General features: G+C 44.1%; 1 protein-coding gene across 1 annotated transcript in view; it reads right to left on the minus strand.

Annotated features, from left to right (window-relative positions):
• Positions 1–155: 155 nt before the first annotated feature.
• Positions 156–19,173, minus strand: part of LOC142465567 (uncharacterized) — a 49,048-nt gene continuing 30,030 nt past the window's right edge. The window contains 5 exon segments of the mRNA XM_075569572.1: positions 156–1,288; positions 1,290–1,312; positions 1,314–3,103; positions 11,955–12,068; positions 13,585–13,711. Of these exon segments, the coding sequence (XP_075425687.1) occupies positions 1,216–1,288; positions 1,290–1,312; positions 1,314–3,103; positions 11,955–12,068; positions 13,585–13,711 (2,127 nt within the window). The 3' untranslated portion in view covers positions 156–1,215.

Raw genomic sequence — 19,173 nt, forward strand, 5'->3', positions numbered from 1 at the left:
TATTTCTCTCTCCCCCCTCTCTCCCTTCTCCCCCACCACACCACTCAGTTTGCCCCCTCCACCACACAGCAGCACCACGTTTCCTCCCCCCTCTGTCCGTTTGCGCCCCCCAGTCCGTTTGACCCCCCCTCTGTCCCTTTGCCCCCCGTCTCAGTCCATTTGCTCTCCCCCCTCCTTTCCACTTCTCTCTGCTGAATTCAGTGTGTGTGTGACAGGAGAGTAGAACACGCCCCCTCTCTCTTCCCATTTGTCAGAGCAGGGTCATGTGACCCTGCTCTCAGCACCAAAGTATCTCTCCCTTATCTCCCGAAGCTGAACGCTTGGGAGAGCGAGTGTGCACGCACATGAACGCGTGAGCACAGTGGGAGAGAGGATGTGCTGATTCACATAGAAGAAGGTAAGCGCCCCAAGCGCCAAGCGAGCTCAGCGCCAGCGGGACTCAGCCTTATGTTGCTTCAATGAGGGGGAAAAAAAATAGTATATAAGACTTAGCAAGGATTATGAAAATACGATTTCAACAGAGTAATGTTTTGGTCTCATGTTTCTATACCAGTGCCATGTTTTTTATGGAGAAAATCCTGACATATGGTAATGTAATGGGATTTCTGTTTTATTCTGTTATTTTAAGAAACTGTCCTGCATTTACTATAATTGTATGTACTTGTAATTTGTAATAATTATTTTTTTCTGTAATCTGAAACACTGTATTTTTATATATATGTTAAACAATTCTTTAAAAAGTGATGCTTTGGGGCACCGAACGAACTGTTGCACACTGGAGAGAGTGTTTACATTTTCAGACACATTTTGCTACAACAGAATTGTGTGTTAACTGCATAGATTTTTCTATAATAAACAGGGACCTGAGACCATGGCAGATATATTCATTTGCATATTTTGCTTATTTCTTGGGTGGTGGAAATGGATAGACATGATTGTAATTGAGAAAGGGGTTAATATTAACTAATTGAAAGTACCTTGTGCAGGTGAAAGGTGAGTTGGCTAGAGTAGCCGTGTGTATTAACCCAGGTTGCATATCTAAGTCACGTTCTCACTTGTGTGCTGTTAATGACAGATGGTACGTGGGGACGGATTGAGTGGAGAAATTGTTCATTTGAGGGACCTCTACGAAGGTGAAAAGTGGGCCAGATTGTGAGCTGTGTATTAACCCTTGTCCTGAATGTAGGTTACGTGATCACAGGTGTGCCATGACAGTCATATTAAAACGTATACTTGTGTGTGAATTCTCTGATGTTTCACAAGATTTGTGTTCTGGGTAAAACATCTCACATTCAGGACATATAAATGTTTTTTTTTTCTCCTGTGTGAACTCTCTGATGTCTATTTAGGTCTGAGTTCCTCCTAAAACTTCTCTCACATTCAGAGCATGAAAACCTTTCTCCTGTGTGAACTCTTTGATGTGCAACAAGACAATCATTTGTGGAAAAACATTTCCCACATTCAGAACAAACAAATGGCTTTTCTCCTGTGTGAACTCTATAATGTCTAATGAGCTCGTAGTTATGGAGAAAACATTTCTTACATTCAGAACATAAAAATGGTTTTTCTCCTGTGTGAACTATCTGATGTGCAACAAGACTACCGTTATGGGCAAAACATTTCCCACACTCAGAACATAGAAATGGTTTTTCTCCTGTGTGAACGCTCTGATGTGCAACAAGTAGAGAGTTCTTGACAAAACATTTCCCACACTCAGAACATACAAATGGTTTTTCTCCTGTGTGAACTCTCTGATGTGCAACAAGTCTATCTTTCTGGGCAAAATATCTCCCACATTCAGAACATACAAATGTTTTGTCACGTGTGTGAACTTTCTGATGTGTAACAAGACTAACTTTCTTGGAAAAACATTTCCCACATTCAGAACATACAAATGGTTTTTCTCCTGTGTGAACTTGCTGATGCCTAAGAAGATTATTCTTCAGAGCAAAACATTTCTCACATTCAGAACAAACAAATGTTTTTTCTCCTGTGTGAACTCTAGAATGTTTAATGAGATCGATGTTCCTGATAAAACATTTCTCACATTCAGAACATGAAAATGTTTTTTTTCGTGTGTGAACTCTATAATGTCTAATGAGATCGATGTTCCTGATAAAACATTTCTCACATTCAGAACATGAAAATGGTTTTTCTCCCGCGTGAATTTTCTTATGTGCAACAAGACTAGCATTCAGAGTAAAGGATTTCTCACAGTAAGAACAAACAAATGGTTTTTCTCCTGTGTGAATTTTCTTATGTGCAACAAGACTAGCATTCAGAGTAAATGATTTCTCACAGTAAGAACAAACAAATGGTTTTTCTCCTGTGTGAACTCGAGAATGTCTAATGAGATCAGAGTTCCTGATAAAACATTTGTCACATTCAGAACATGAAAATGGTTTTTGTCCTGTGTGAATTTTCTTATGTGCAGCAAGATTACTGTTCAGAGCAAAAGATTTCTCACAGTAAGAACAAACAAATGGTTTTTCTCCTGTGTGAATTCTAGAATGTCTAATGAAATCGGTGTTACTGATAAAACATTTCTCACATTTAGAACATGAAAATGTTTTTTGTCCTGTGTGAATTCTCTTATGTGCAACAAGAGCTGGTTTATATTCTTTGTGAATGGTCTGATGTTTAACAAGATCTGAGTTACTAGTTAAGCATTTCCGATAGTCTGAGCCGTTATACAGCATTTCTGTAGTGTGTGTTTTTTGGTGAGTTTTATAAGCTAACTCATTATTAAAACTTTTAGCACATTCACAGCATTTATACCTCTTTTTTGACAAGTTCTTGTTACCTTCTCCTGCATTAGTGTTTCCTTTGTTACCCTTTGTAATATGAATAGATGCATATTCTGTCCCTGAATGTTCTCCGAGTGTATCAATGTGGAAGTCTGCGAGATTCCCTTCTTCATGCGAGGTTGATTCCTTAGCCATAAGTCTAACAGATTTTCTCAGACTCTTGCTTGGTGTATTTTGGCTAATGCAATTTGCTCCTTGATACATTTGAGTAACACTGATATTTTCCATTACACAATCTGGTGAACGGAGCAAAATGTGATATCCTTCAGGGGAATTTCTGCTCCTGAATCCAACAGCTAGGGAAAAAATGGGAGTAAAGAAATTCATTAACATCTGACAAAAAGGCTTTTTAAATGTCTGATTTAGTTAAAGATTGGTGTCTCCGGATGTCATGATGTAGGGATATGCCAGACCTGAATAAATGGGTCAAACCCAGCTGGCAGCCTCTGCAATCATGCGTGGGACACGAGGGGTTAATGTGTGTTGTGTAATAACTTACATTCCCCTGTTACATCTGTTTTGTCCCCAGAATAAGGCTGCAACTCCCTGCAGCTCTTTGTTGTATTCCTGTATGTTTATAAGTCATGTCGGGAGGGAAAGGCTTAACTATATTGTGTGTATAATCCTGTGTTCCATTCCCTCCCATTGTTGGCCCCGGTTTGCAGGGTCAGAAATGCAGTTAACCCATGTCTTAGGGGTTAACAGCCTGCAGCCCCATAGAAGTCTATGTGAGTTTTAAAAAACCTGCCGGTGGCCACCTTTTTACTTCAGTAGATGGCGCCCTCCCATTGAACTCAATGGCGCCATAGGCTAACATTGGATTCCCCGACAGCCTTCTTCGAAAGCTGACCTGCTAACCGCAAGGTCAATTGAATAAGTGGTTGCGGTGAACTTGAAGTTCGCTTCATCTTTGAAGCACACATTCCCAGCTAGCTCAAACTCCCACACCCACCACATGATGAATATATATTTATGTCAACCAGAGAGCTACTGAGCGTGGCAATTGTATATAACAAGAGACAGGGGGTGCCCAATGCTACATCCCATTGACAAAACATATATGGTGAAAAGTATAAAGTAAAATACTTCAATAATAATAATAATAATAAATACTTGGTTATTTAGTTAACCCTTTGGCCAAAGCGGCATAAGCCTGCATACCAACGCCAAGGTATAACCAAATTAATGCAGGTCCTACACTACACTGTGACCCCTTCCTTTTACCTCTGTAAGAGGGGAAGAACCATCATAGGTCTTGTTCCTGCAGCAAATTAACTTTATACTTATCACCATATATGTTTTGTCAATGGGATGTAGCATTGGGCACCCCCTGTCTCTTGTCATCTTTGAAGCAACCTATCTGGCTAATTATCCAATTGAACTTACGGTTGAATCGTAATTCGCGTGGGAACCGGCAGCCATTTTTTCCCATGCCAAGTTCAAACCTTATTAACGCTGTATCTCCCGTTCCGCGCTAGCTAGCAACCCCAGTCTATCGCTCGTAGCCAGTGGGTAGAGAGTCCTAGGCAGCCGGGCATGCTCCCGCAGCACTGGGTTTGTGGATCACTCACCCTGCAAGCCACGGAGGCTAGGCATTATAGAGGTAGGGGTCGGACTTGTATGCAATGCAATGTTGTAACATATAAATCCTATCTCAGCGGGTGAACAAGCTAGCCAGCTAATTTTTGGAGAGGTAACAGTACACATATAGCCAAGGTTGCACACACATTTTGTAACATATTCCTCCACCAGAAGTTATATTTTAGAACTTGTATATTTTTCTTCTATATGTGATAATGCAGAGCAGAGCTCACCAAATGGGGCTTTGATATGTTAAGTGCATGCAAGGAGGAAATAATTAAGGTTCTTTGTGATGTCCTACATTTCCAGGCACCTGTGGATAAGTAACACCCGGGGCTGAAACCTTATGCTGATCAAAGGGATGACTCCCTCTGCTTAATATGCAAGCCAGGTCTAGCAAAGAGGTGATAATCATTTCACGTGTAAAAGTTAACACCTGGGAACAAAGCTTTGCCAGTCCAATGTCACTTCAGCCAGATCTGCGGACTCGATATTTGGGGCCCTGTTTTCTAAGTGGGGCTATTCAAATGCCCACTGCGCATGACTAGAGCTGTCAGGGGAAGGGTAATCTATCTCTCCCACGTTACGTGGCAGCATATGATTGGGGGGGAGATAATTCCTTGCCAATCGGATAAGGCTAATGTTAAAGCCCAGGACACCTATCTTAAAAGGTGCCTGCCAGCCTCATCCCAGTGCTTCTTGTTGGTTTCGTGATTCCTGTTTTCCTGAATGAACTGCTACTCCTTCACATCGGAGTATTTCATTCCCCAGTACCCAGTAAGTGTTTATGTCAATTGATAGTTGTTTAACTGTGCGTGTCTGTCTATAAACGAAATAAACCTTCCAGTTTATTTTACCCAAAGTCTTGTTTAATCTAACCCAGAGTGTTTGAAGTATAAGTGATTGGTCTCTCGTGACACCGGATAACAAATCTGGTATTTCAGTAAATGTTTCCAATTACAAGTACAGAAAAATATTCAAAATGGCAATAAATCAAATAATTAGTGTACAAAGAGCACTAATATCTCCTAATAATAAAACACAAAATGTGAATTGGGAATATGTGCATGAAAATCAATCATAAATCAAACAAATGGCAAAAAAACTAATAAACCTTAAAGTCCCATGTGGTGATCCTGTAAAAATGTCCCAAAAACAGCCTAAAAAGTCTACTGGGAGTCTAATGTCCAGTTTAGATATAAACATAGACAGACCTCTCTGGCGCTGATGGCTCAAAAAGCACGATGGATCCAAGATGGAATAAACTTGGATCTTTGCATTGATGTATACCTCAGGAAAAGGAGACAAAACACATACACACTGCCATAGTGCAAAAGAAATTAAATAGTAATAAGCTAGGTATATCAGGCAAAGGATAACAATTTAATAAAAGAGTCTACAAATAAATGATAAAATACACATGTATGCACACACTCCGTGCTCACAACATGTCATTAAGAATGGCAATGACCTCAGTCACATCCGGCACACCCTCCTCCGCCGTGGTTAAAAAGGGGGAAAAAAAATTATCCCCGAGGAAGAGACCAGTTACTACGAGTCTAGACACGCGTTGGATTGTGGCACAGCAAGGACACTGTAGTAGGAGCAAAGTGAGTGACGTCACCGGGCGCAGCTGATTCGGAGGAGTTGGCGCCACTATGCTGATACTGTAAGCTGACGGAGATCACCTTCTACAGACGGGAGAAGATCCTTATGCATGTGAGATTGTCCACATTAAGGCCTGAGACCTCGCCACTTGATGCGAGTAGGTTTCCCATTTTTCCAAACGGCGGAGGAGGGTGTGCCAGATGTGCCTGAGGTCATTGCCATTCTTAATGACATGTTGTGAGCACGGAGTGTGTGCATACATGTGTATTTTATCATTTATTTTTATACTCTTTTATTAAATTGTTATGCTTTGCCTGATATACCTAGCTTATTATTATTTATTTTCTCTGGGTAATGCACTATGGCAGTGTGTATGTGTAAGGAATTGGGGGCCTGGCCTGGTCTGCGGGCTGCACAGCGTGACATTATGCAGAGCCCAACAGAAACAGACCTGACTGAGGTGGGCCAACTAATCAGGGGACTCGCGCATTGCATTGATACTTTGGGAACTCAGATCACAAGCCTGATACAACAGCTTTCACTACAGCCTATTCCGGCCCCAGCCGTGCAGGGTGGCCACCGGCCATTAGAACTCAGAATTCCTACGCCTAAAGCATATGCGGGTGACCCTCTAGCCTGTCGTGGGTTTTTGAACCAATGTGAAATACAGTTTGAGATTTCTCCCAGCCTGTTCCCCACCGGACGCATCAAGGTAGCCTATGTTTACTCTCTTGTAACAGGGGACACCTTGGCATGGGCCTCTCCCATCTGGGAGTTACGTGCGGAAGTCACCCAGGATTACCAGCTCTTCCGCCAAGAATTCCAGCAGGTATTCGATATTCCCGCCCACAGTGATACTGCCGCTGCTTCTCTTGTTCAATTGTCTCAAGGTCGTAGGTCTGTTGCCGAATACGCATTGGAATTCCGGACTGTCGCAACAGAGACGCATTGGAACCAAGAAGCCCTTATTGCTGTGTTTTGGCAAGGTTTATCCAGCCCAGGCCCCAGGGATTGGAGGAATTGATCGCACAATGCATACGAGTGGATCAGCGCCTTCAACAGCGCCGTCATGAACGCCAGCGTCCCAGAATTTTCTCTTCTGATCCTATTCTTCCCAGATCCTTCCCAGCTATTCGTCCTGTGCTAGACGCTGTTGTACCCATGCAGATTGCCAGTCAAGAGTTCCGTAATATCGACAGGACTGCCGATAGAACCCCTGACCGGACTGCCGAAAGGGCTCGTCGCCGGAATGAGGGCCTTTGCTACTACTGTGGATCCCCTGAGCATACGGCACGTTTTTGTCCTTTAAGGCCCAAAGAAGAAACACAACAAATGGGGCAAGAGGGACTAATTTTGGGGTCAATATCTTCTCACCCTATCTCTGAAGAGGAACTCCCTAAGAGAATTATGCTTCCAGTCTCGATTGAAGGTCCGAATTTTCTCGTAACCACCGCTGCTTTTCTTGATTCAGGATCCGGTGGTAACTTTGTGGATCAAGATTTTGCTACTCATAACGAGATTCTGCTCATCGCTAAGAAATCGCCGATTGGCCTCGAGGCTATTGATGGTCGTCCTTTGCAACCTGCCTTCATCACGTTAGAGACTCTTCCTCTCACGCTTTCTGCCGGTACTCATACCTAAATCATATCCTTTGACGTGATGCACTCTCCTGCCGTTCCAGTTATCCTAGGATTACCCTGGCTACAGCAGCACAACCCACGCATTGATTGAAGGGATGGCAAGGCAATTCAGTGGGAGCCAGAGTCAGACGCCTCACCATTGCCGGTCATTTCTCCTACCACAGTCCTTGCGGGAGTGGAAACGCCCCCGGCTAATGATTCCGCTCTTCCTGAAGCATATGCGAATTTGATCGACGTGTTTAGCAAGACACAATCGGAGGTTCTGCCTCCTCACAGACCTTATGATTGCCCCATTGATCTGGTTCCCGGCGCTGTTCTTCCGAAATGTAAGTCCTACCCCTTGTCTCTCCCTGCAACTGAAGCCATGGCAGCATACAACAAAGAAACATTGAAAAAGGATTAATTCGTAATTCTTCGTCCCCCGCTGGTGCCGGTTTCTTTTTTGTCAAAAAGAAAGACGGATCCCTGATACCATGCATTGATTACCGAGGGCTCAATCTCATCACAGTCAAGAATCGATACCCCCTTCCGCTGATCTCTGAACTTTTTGATAGGTTTCAAGGGGCAAATTTTTTTTCTAAGCTAGACCTCCGAGGAGCTTACAATCTTGTTCGCATCCGAGAAGGCGATGAATGGAAGACTGCCTTCAATACCAGAAGCGGCCACTACGAGTATCTTGTAATGCCCTTCGGCTTATGCAATGCTCCTGCTGTTTTTCAGGATTTTATGAATGATGTCTTCCGTGATGTTCTCAACTCTTTCGTAATCGTCTATCTGGACGGTATCCTAATTTTTTCTAAAAATCTTCAAGATCATGTCCAGCATACCAGGCTCGTTCTCGCTCGCCTTCGTGTCAATAATCTCTACGCTAAGCTCGAGAAATGTCTTTTTCATCAAACCTCTACTGCCTTCTTAGGCTATATAATTTCAGATAAAGGATTTTCAATGGACCCTGAAAAACTTAAGGCTGTTTTGGATTGGCCTCAGCCCAACTCTCTCAAAGCCATCCAGCGTTTTTTGGGCTTCTCCAATTACTATACCAAATTCATCTGAAATTTTTCCACCACGGTGGCTCCTATTACGGCCCTTACCAAGAAGGGAGCTGACCCGTCTGTATGGCCTCCGCAGGCCATCTCGTCCTTCGAAACCCTGAAACAAGCTTTCGTCTCGGCACCCATTCTGCGACATCCCGATGTTAGTCTTCCTTTTACTTTAGAAGTTGATGCGTCTGATTGTGGTGCAGGCGCCATCCTGTCCCAGAGATTCTTCCCTCAAGATAAGCTTCATCCATGCGTTTTTTTTCAAGGAAGTTTTTGCCCACTGAAAAGAACTATGATGTTGACAATAGAGAGCTCTTGGCTATCAAGATGGCCTTACAGGAATGGCGACATCTCCTGGAAGGATCCCGCACACCTATTTCTATATTGACCGATCATAAAAATCTTCTTTATATCGAAAATGCACGTTGTCTGGGGTCTCGTCAAGCCCGTTGGGCACTATTTTTCTCACTCTGTTTTATATTCCCAGTTCTAAGAACACAAAAGCTGATGCCTTGCCCCGACAATTTTCTCCTGAGGAAAGATCCGAAGAAACTCCTGAAACTATCGTACCCTCTAATTTTATAATTTCCGCCAACTCATTTGACATTCTCGAAAAGATTGTTGAAGCTCAAACACAAATTCCGAGTGGTCTAGAGGTACCGGAAGGAACTCTTTATGCCGCACCCAGGTTTCATCAAAAGATACTAGAATGGGGCCACTCTGTACGTTCAGCCGGCCATCCCGGCTTCAAAAGAACTTTGGATCTTATCAAGCGTACTTTTTGGTGGCCTAATATGGCAAAGATGGTTCATGAATTTACTAGTGCTTGTCCAGTATGCGCACAAAACAAGACTCTTCATCAAAGACCCTCAGGCTTGCTCATGCCCTTGCCAGTACCTGAACGTCCATGGTCACATATTTCAATGGATTTCATTGTGGATCTACCCCCTTCCAGAGGGATGAATACCATTTTGGTCATCGTTGACCGTTTTTCAAAACAGGCCCACTTTGTTCCACTCAAAGGACTTCCCTCCTCGCCCACCCTAGCTGATATCTTCACCAAGGAGGTGTTTCGCATCCATGGGATACCTACATCCATAGTCTCGGACCGAGGCACGCAATTTATATTGAAATTTTGGCGGGCTTTCTCTAAGAGGCTTGGAATGGCGCTATTCTTCTCGTCAGGCTATCACCCCCAGACTAATGGGCAAACAGAAAGACTAAATCAAACGCTGGAACAATACCTACGGTGTTTTATTTCCGATTCCCCGGATAATTGGGTTGACCTGCTACCTTGGACAGGATTTGCAACCAATTCACTTCGTAATGAATCCACGCACGAAACCCCGTTTTTTTGTGAATTATGGTTTCCACCCAAGTCGACTGCCAGTCTCAAACATTCCGATAGGAGTGCCGGCGGCTGATGAACAGGTAACTAGAAGTCATGGATCAAGATTCAGTCCGCGCTTCTCAGCGCAGCTCAGAAATTCAAGTCTCAGGCAGACCACCGTCGTCAACAGGCCCCTAATTACAAGCCAGGGGACCGAGTTTGGCTTTCGTCCAAGATCAAGTTGAAGTCTCCGACCCCGAAATTGGCACCCCAATTCTTAGGGCCTTTTCTGATCCAGGAACAAATCAATCCTGTGGCATTTCGTCTGCAACTTCCGTCTTCCATGAGGATTCCAAACGTATTCCACGTTTCCTTTCTCAAGCCATTTATCCAGAGCAAACAGTTCCCTGCTAAGACCCATAGACCCAAACCAGTCACAGTCCAAGGACACCCTGAATTCGAAATCCAGACAATCATGGATTCTCGTGTATCCAGAGGAAAAATACAATTCCGTGTTCACTGGAAGGGTTATGGCCCAGAGGAATGCTCTTGGGTACCCAAGGAGGACATCCATGCTCCAGTTCTCTTTGACCGCTTCCACAAGAATTCTCCCCAGAAGCCTTGGATGGATCGTCCTGAGGTCGATCCTGAAGGGGGGGGGGTACTGTAAGGAATCGGGGGCCACGTCCCTTGCGGCGTGACCCCTCCTTACCCACTACCAGTACTGCAGCGGCTGCTGCCCCTGCCCCCCGTCGCTACCCATGCCGCCGCCCAGTGCATACCTTGAACTCTGCCGTCGCCATCTTGGATTCTGGCACTGGTGTTACAGACTCTCAGCTGGGCTCTACTATTTCCTGGTCTCTCAGCCACTCACGAGCAGCTCCTCGACACGACTCCGCCATGCCCCTGGTCCGGATTGGTCACTGTCGCTTTAAATATCCTGCTTTGCCTTCACTTCCTTGCTCTGCATAGCTCCTTGCTTCCTGTGTAGCCTGGAAACTGTGTCGTGCTCCTGTTTGTCTTTACCCCTACAGATTTGAACCGGCTTGTCTGACTTACCTCTCTGGCTCCCGACTTCGGCTTACCCATCACGATTCTTACCTCTCAGACCCTTGGACACGGAAACGGATTTGACTACAGAACTCTCTATACTCCTGAACTCGGCAAGTACAACGACTATTCAAAATCTTAATCCAGGCCTGGCCATGCTACAACCACATCCCGGACCCGCTTCCTCTGCTGTCGGTGTGTATATTCAACATCCCACCTCAGTACAGGGGACTGGCCTGGTCTGCGGGCTGCACAGCGTGACAGTATGTATTTTGTCTCCTTTTCCTGAGTAGTAACTGGTCTCTTCCTCGGGGATAATTTTTCCCCCCCCTTTTTAACCACGGCGGAGGAGGGTGTGCCGTATGTGACTGAGGTCATTGCCATTCTTAATGACATGTTGTGAGCACGGAGTGTGTGCATACATGTGTATTTTATCATTTATTTGTAGACTCTTTTATTAAATTGTTATCCTTTGCCTGATATACCTAGCTTATTACTATTTAATTTCTTTTGCACTATGGCAGTGTGTATGTGTTTTGTCTCCTTTTCCTGAGGTATACATCAATGCAAAGATCCAAGTTTATTCCATCTTGGATCCATCGTGCTTTTTGGGCCATCAGAGCCAGAGAGGTCTGTCTATGTTTATATCTAAAATGGCAATAAACTTAATTTGTGAGGATACTTCTTACCAGCATTGTATACAGTACAACTAAAAATCGGGAAACGTATGTACCACATACATTTCAACTTTATTATGGGAATGGTAAAGTTAAAAAAAAGGACATTAGAAGAAGTGATTTGCAAACATGCTCATTTTTGATCAACATTTTCTTTTTTATGAAATAGTTATATAATGATTGTTCCGAGAGCACCCACCACTAAAGTGTTTATTACTCACCTTTGCTGATATCTGTAGGACTTTCCTTCTCCTGATACTGCTGGTGACCCCTTACATACGGCTCTTCTCCTTGCTCCATCATTGATATAATTTCAGGCTTCACATCGAGGCATCCTGTGTAAGTGACAGGAGAAACGTATACATATTTGAAGTGTTTGCACCATAAACAAATATCTTATACAGACAATTTCAAACAAGTAGAGGATCATATAAACCCTTTGAGTACCAGAGGAGTTGCAGCAGAGTGCCATAGTCCATCTGGCACTCACAATAATGTGACCATTTCTCTGAAGCAGTTATGTGATTTCTCCATCACTGATGACAGAGAAGTTCTCCTCTTCCTGTAAGAAGGAAGCACAGAATGAAACCCCAAACAAAAACAAGCAGGTAGATAATGACATAATGGGGCCCCTGAAGTATCAGACTATTTTCACAATATGGGGTTGATGAGACTACCAGGGATCACAAAACACCAGACAACAAAAGAGTTCATTGTCACGATAGCTTACAGGGTTATAATATACACCAAAATAACTGGGTTGAATTGAATGTGTATGGTGCTGCCAAAGCTATTTTACCCTAGATGTCTCCTCCGTAATCCACCCTTACTCCCAGTAAATAGGGATGACCACCCCCTCCAGGCCAGAGTTCTCGCCGAAGTTGGTCTCTTAATACCAAAAACATACTGTGGAGCCCTAATCAGCATCCATACTTTCCCGGCCTGCATCTGGAAACATGGAGAACCGGGTACCACCAACCAGCAGACAGCATTTTTCAGCAATGCCAATCAGAAGAGCGGAGGGCGTTCAGGACGGACCAATCAAGCAGTGTCTTAGATGGCCCACGGGGTAGGGCCTCAGAGTGTAGGGAAAATGAACTGAACAATAGAGAACAGAACACATTCCAGCTCCATACCTCTCGCTGGAACTGATGCCTTGCTGCTGGGGAGAGACCAATACTCTTGGGTTTGGAGTGAGTGCTCTCCCAGATATCCAGCACATCAACTCCAACTCTACATTGTCCCAGAATACTGTACCTGGCCCCACACAAAGACAAGCCCTATGACTGGGTATGTTTGCCTACCACTTAGCCATTGTTGCTAGCTCAGGCACACGAGTAATACAGATAAGGGCATTAAACATTAAACATTACATAAAACAGAAACGAACGTACTAAAGATGGGAGGCCATTTTATACTCCTAAAATGGCTCAGTAAATCATTGCTTTGAGTATCCATCTTAATGGGCAAAGGCAGAGAGCGGACTTTGACCTTTATTGTAGCTTGCCACTCTGCCCCTGCTGTTACATTCATGACAATCGCTGTATGAAACTGCACCCTAAGGCTGCGCTTATAGTACCGGCAACGATGACGTCGCGTCAAAACAAATGCATTGCCGCCATTGCATGCGCTTATAGTAAGCGCGACAAAGCGACGGCTTGGTGGAAGTCATCTCAATTTGATTTTTTCAGCGACCGCAGCCTGACGTCGCCGGCACTATAAGCATTGCCTAAGGGTTTAACTATGCTAAGATTGTGCTAACAACATTTTCTGTTTTTTAGAAGTCAAATTACTTCTTTTTATAGATCTTCTCATTTGACAGTCGTTATAATTAGGGTAATGTTTTCTTACCGAGAGACCTGAGTGCCTGGTAATTCTCCATCATCACATCCTTGTAAAGGTCCTTCTGTTCTTCTTTTAAATAATCCCACTCGTCCTTGGAGAAGTAAATTGCAACTTTATCAAATGGAACTGGTTCCTGAAACAAAGAATTCTTCAATCGTTGTCGTTTGTTTGGCAGGGGAACCAATCATCAGTATCAGAGCATCCTCTGCAATTTCTGAGAGCATCTTACTGTTCAATAAAGTATGTCCTGGCATCGCTCAGACTCGCACAGACTCTGTACATTAGTGTATTCCCAGGTATATTAGATTAACTTTCCTGTTATTAGGGGAGTTTTTTTTTACAGTGTGTTGCTAAAAAGTTACAATGTGATGCTAAAATATATTAGTAGTATAATAACAACAAATATCAATCTATATAAAAAGCTTTTAATTACTACATAATGATTCATTGTAAGTTGTGATACTAATAAGGTTATACAAATGGGAAATGCTGTGAAACCTATAATTTGCTAAAAGAATACATACACACACACACACACACACACACACACACACACATATATATATATTCATACATACATATATATTCATACATACATATATATGCATACATATATATATTCATACAGAAGGAAGTTTGTCCCATTGAAGCCTCCGTAGCTGACCGAGTGTGCTGTGCTTAAAGGTCTCCTACATGATCCTGTATTCCGGACGCGGCGTTCAGGATATCACATGCTACATTGCACATGGTCAGTGGTGTTGCTGATTTGGGCTGTTGTATATGTCAGTGTTGTGTTATATATGTGTGAATAAATACACTAATTTCTATTAAACACATATATATATATATATATATGTATATATATATATAGATGTACAGTGTTCGACAAATCACCCAAAAATCTACTCGCCCAACCAAAAAATCTACTCGCCACCTAGTGTAATTTAAATAAAAAAATAAAAAACAACCTGATGTTGAAGTTTCACTGGGAAGGGGGTTACAGTGCAAAGTAACCCTTTCATGCAACAAGCTGTGGGGGGGAGTCTGCTGGATACATTTCTAGCTTCATGTCCCTATGACCAGTAATGGAAGGAGCACCGATCTGTTGCAATAGCTTTGTGGTCAGCAGCATGACACACGTGCCAGTGAGATCTCAAGCACATACACAAATAACAAACACCAGCCACACATCCCTCTTCACATTAAAAGTTCCCTGTACCGCTATGTTGCAAAAGCCTTTGGTAGGATAGAGAAGAAAAAACAAACTGTCATGCCATTTTAATTATGCAACATGTTTTGGGTTATGTAAAAATACTATGCTCTGATTAGAGATCCCATCAACACCCCAACTTTGCATTAAGCTCCCACAAAACCACCACATGTTGCAAAAGCCTTTGCCAGTGGTAGAACCCCTCTGGCATTAAATGGGTTGAATAAAACTTCCCTTTTTGTTTATGTGTGTGGCTAAAACACTTACTTTATGTTTGCAATTCCATTCCACTTCTTTTTGCCTCCCCGCTCTGTGGTACTGCCAAGGGTGGTAGCACACTGCCCTCCCGCCGGGAACTCGCTGCACACATTGCTCGCACTCCCCGAACTCTGGGGCAGGTGGCAGCAGCTGCAGAAGCACGAACACACACACACACGCGATGCATCAGAGGGAAGGGCAGGCTTGACTGCTCAGCTCACAGAGCATGACAGCGCACCAACACGTGTCTGCCCAATCAGGAAGGGGGATTTTTTTTTGTTTGTTTTTTTTGGCGCGAGCAGGGAAATTTAAAAAAACAAGACACGTGTTCTGCTTGGGCCAATATTTACTCGCCCGGGGGTTAAATCCACACGCCCCGGGCGTGTAAATGTATAGGATTGTCGAACACTGTGTATATATATATATATATATATATATATATATATATATATATATATATAAAACTGAAAATCTTGGTTGTGTCTGTAGACAATTTGATTGGTCCGTCGGTCTGCCCGCCCTCCGACGGCTCTCATTGGCCGGTGCGCTCTAACCCAGGTGTCCCCAACCCCCGGCCACACTGCTGCTGCTGCATGAGTTGACGAAATGCTCCCTGGTGCTGCCGGCTGTTGCTGCTGCTGTTGCGGAGGCTTAACTGATACGTGTGAGTATTTGCCCCCCCCAGCTCCGTTTTGCCCCTCCCCCCAGCTCCGTTTATGACCCCCCCGTTTTTACCCCCCAGCTCTGTTTTTGCCTCCCCCCCGTCACAGTGACAGACACACACAGTGACAGACACACTGACACAGTAACTGACACACTGACACACACAGTGACAGACACGCTGACACACAGTGACACCCGCCCTTCCCCCTCCCCCCCCTGGTGCGCCTGCCTTTCATTGACTATCTAATCCCTTGCTCCCCCTTTATGTGTTTTTTCTGTATGTAATAAGGGTCTTGGATAGATCCTATTGGGGTTGCAGCAGACTGGGATCTACATTCTAGCCCTATCTCCCCTCCCTGACTGACGCACGCACGCACACACTGACTGTGTGTGCGTCAGTCAGTCTGTGTGTGTTTGTGTTTCTGCCTCAGACTCACTGACGCGCGCGCAAACACACAGTGACTGACGCACACACGCTACATGAAGCTGTAAAGGAGGGAGGGGGGGGGGGGACTGGATTGATGTGAGTGGGGGACAAACAGAGAGAGGGGGGAGGAGAGAGAGAGGAACGGGAACATTACATCCCGGGCAACGCCGGGTCTCTCAGCTAGTATATATATATATATATATATATATATATATATATATATATTTGGAAATACAATATAAAACAGTGCCATTTCTGTGCACTTTTGTCTTCTCCTTTTGCATTTTTGATGTTTTTTTACATTGCTGATAAATAAAGGAATGGGATAGTTTGATGTGAAATACCCATAATCTTGTATTTGCTGTAAGATTATAGTAGAGACATATTGTAAATTATTGTTTTCATTCTCTGTTTACCTAAAAGCCATTAAAATTGACTAAAATCATTATCCATAAACTATAAGTAAATTACTTGGTTTTCTAGTTAATTTTAGTTATATTTGGAAGTTTCAAATGTTTCTTTAAAATCGTGTTATCTGTTGTACAAATAAGATCTCCGAGTATTACTTATACCCCTAAATCAGTAAATATGAACACTAATTAATATTTCATTTGCAACAAGTGTATATAATATTGTATTATGTACAGAGGCGCCAGTCTTTATTCTAAAACTTCGCCCGGCGTACCGCTCTGAATACCAGGGTCATGACGCGCTATGTTTTCCAACCGTATAGCAATTGACTCGGGTTTCTATCGGGCGCAGATTTATACAGTATCTGTTTTTTTTAAAAACCTGCAAGTCGACACATTACTGTAGCACAAATAGTGTACACATTAGAATTCCTTACAGTACATGGCAGATACACGAATAATTGCCCCCAATTAAATACGAAACCATTATAATTAAACAAATCAACAGTGTGTGCCGGGCGGCGCAAATGCGGCATGAACATGGGGGATGCAAAATTTATAGCGCGTGGAATACAGCAGATCCAACGACAACGGCTCCGAGAAGTTTTAGAATAAATGCTGACGCAGCAGTATACTGTATTGTAGGAAAATAAACACGTCAAACATAAAATTAATAAGTGAACATAATTAGTACTAGTTAATTAAAATTTAACATACAATTTTGCATTCTAGCAAGTCATAGTATGATTGGATAAAGAATGGTGGTGCATCAGGGATCAATATCCGGCAAATCTACATAAATGATCCCCGAGGGGGGTCACACCGGGATATATATATATATATATATATATATATATATATATAAACCATAATACTGAGTTAAGTTATGGTGAGTAAAAAAAGTGACAAAAACCCTCCACAGGAAAGCAAATATGCAAATATAGCAGATGAGCATACAGCTATATTTGCATATATATATATATATATATATATATATATATATATATATATATATATATATATATATATATATATATAGAGGAAAAAAAGAAGAGATGGTTTGACAATTTTTCTTTTGCATGTTACAAGACTTTCAGCATTATTTATTTCTATATTTGACTGTGGTTCACACTGTGTTGCTGTTTACATTCATCACATTACACTCACCCAATTCCCCTTGTTTATTGTTCACACATTTACAAGTACACAGAGTTCAGTTTCACTTCCAGAAGGTCTCATTCACTATTAGGGTTATAGGGTTAGATTTCCAATCACTTTGGCGCTACTATGTTTGTTTTATATATATATATATATATATATATATATATATATATGTAGCCCCGAGGTATATTTTCACTTTCTGGCCCCCCTCCGCGAGTGCCGTGCGGTAGCGGTTGCCGCCGGAGGCTGCGACGGACCCGCCGGCACTTCGCGAGGGTGGGGGCCAGAGCAGGGAGCAGCGCGGGGCATAGCGGTGCAGGCTGGTTGCCGGGGACGCGATCGGGCCGTCGCTAAGGCCGCGATCGCGTTGCCACCGGCTGGGCGGCTTAGGCAGAGGGCGCCGCCATTGCGCGTTAGTTCGCGCATGCGCAGTTGGGCGGAAGCGCGCGATGGGATTCCAGGGATAGGGAGAGGTCGCGCGAGAGTAGGGAAGGCAGTAGAGAGAGTGAGGCGGCCATTAGGGGTTCGCGCATGCGCGAGGGAAGCGCGCACGCGGCCCCAATGCATTAGGCAGCCCCTGGGAACTACAATTCCCAGGAGGCTTAGGGAGGCAGAGGTCAGGTGCTCCCTAGTGGCCAATAGGGCTGAAGGAAGCTCAGCCCGGGAAAAGAGATACATTTCCCGGGCTTTGCAACAGCAGTCAGGGCAGAGCAGAGGAAGGAGTAGGAAGGGTGCAGGGAGCTCGTGGCTCCTGCATCAGGTAAGGGTTCTCCCTAGATCCCCAGGCAGGCCCCAATTCCCGGGTAAGGTTAGGGGGTAACTGAAGAGGGACGCCTTAGACTGAGGAGGGACGCCTTAGCTAGGGAGGTGACCCTTGAGTGTGGGAAGTGCTGGTTTGGTAGTGCCACAGCGGAGAGTGCTGTGGGCACTGTCAAAGAGGCACAGTGTGCAAGCAGTGGAATTGCTGCGGGATCCAGGTGGCTGTGTGTGATTGCAGCTGTCTGGGTGTGTGTCGCTGCATGTGCTGTGCGCAGTGCGTGCAGTGTGTGTGCACGGTGTGAATCCCTGCAGGCTGACAGTGTAAGCTGAATGTTGGCTGCAGGTGTGTTAGGCTGCTAGGATTAGCAGATACAGTTGAGACTGGGTAGCTAGGGGAAGGGGGGGCGGTTATTGTCCACAGGCCCTAGGAGTTTTCCCCAAGCCATCCCAGTTTGCGGTTCTTCAGGGACAGGCCCTAGGTTAGGGTTGCTGTCGCTCTAGCAGTGGTTAGTGATAGGGATAGCGGCGGTTGCTGTTCCCACGCGGTTGGTGTTGCCGTGGTCCGGTTGCAGTTCCCGTTGAGCGGTGGGACCCTCGTTGGGGTCCACCGGCAGAGTACCTGGAATAGGATCAGACGGACGTCTGACCCTTTTAGAAGAAAGTGTGTTGCGGTCCCGAGCATCGGAGTGCTCGGAAGGTATCTTCAT

Source organism: Ascaphus truei, chromosome 14 (assembly GCF_040206685.1).
Source record: "Ascaphus truei isolate aAscTru1 chromosome 14, aAscTru1.hap1, whole genome shotgun sequence".
Classification (NCBI taxonomy): domain Eukaryota; kingdom Metazoa; phylum Chordata; class Amphibia; order Anura; family Ascaphidae; genus Ascaphus; species Ascaphus truei.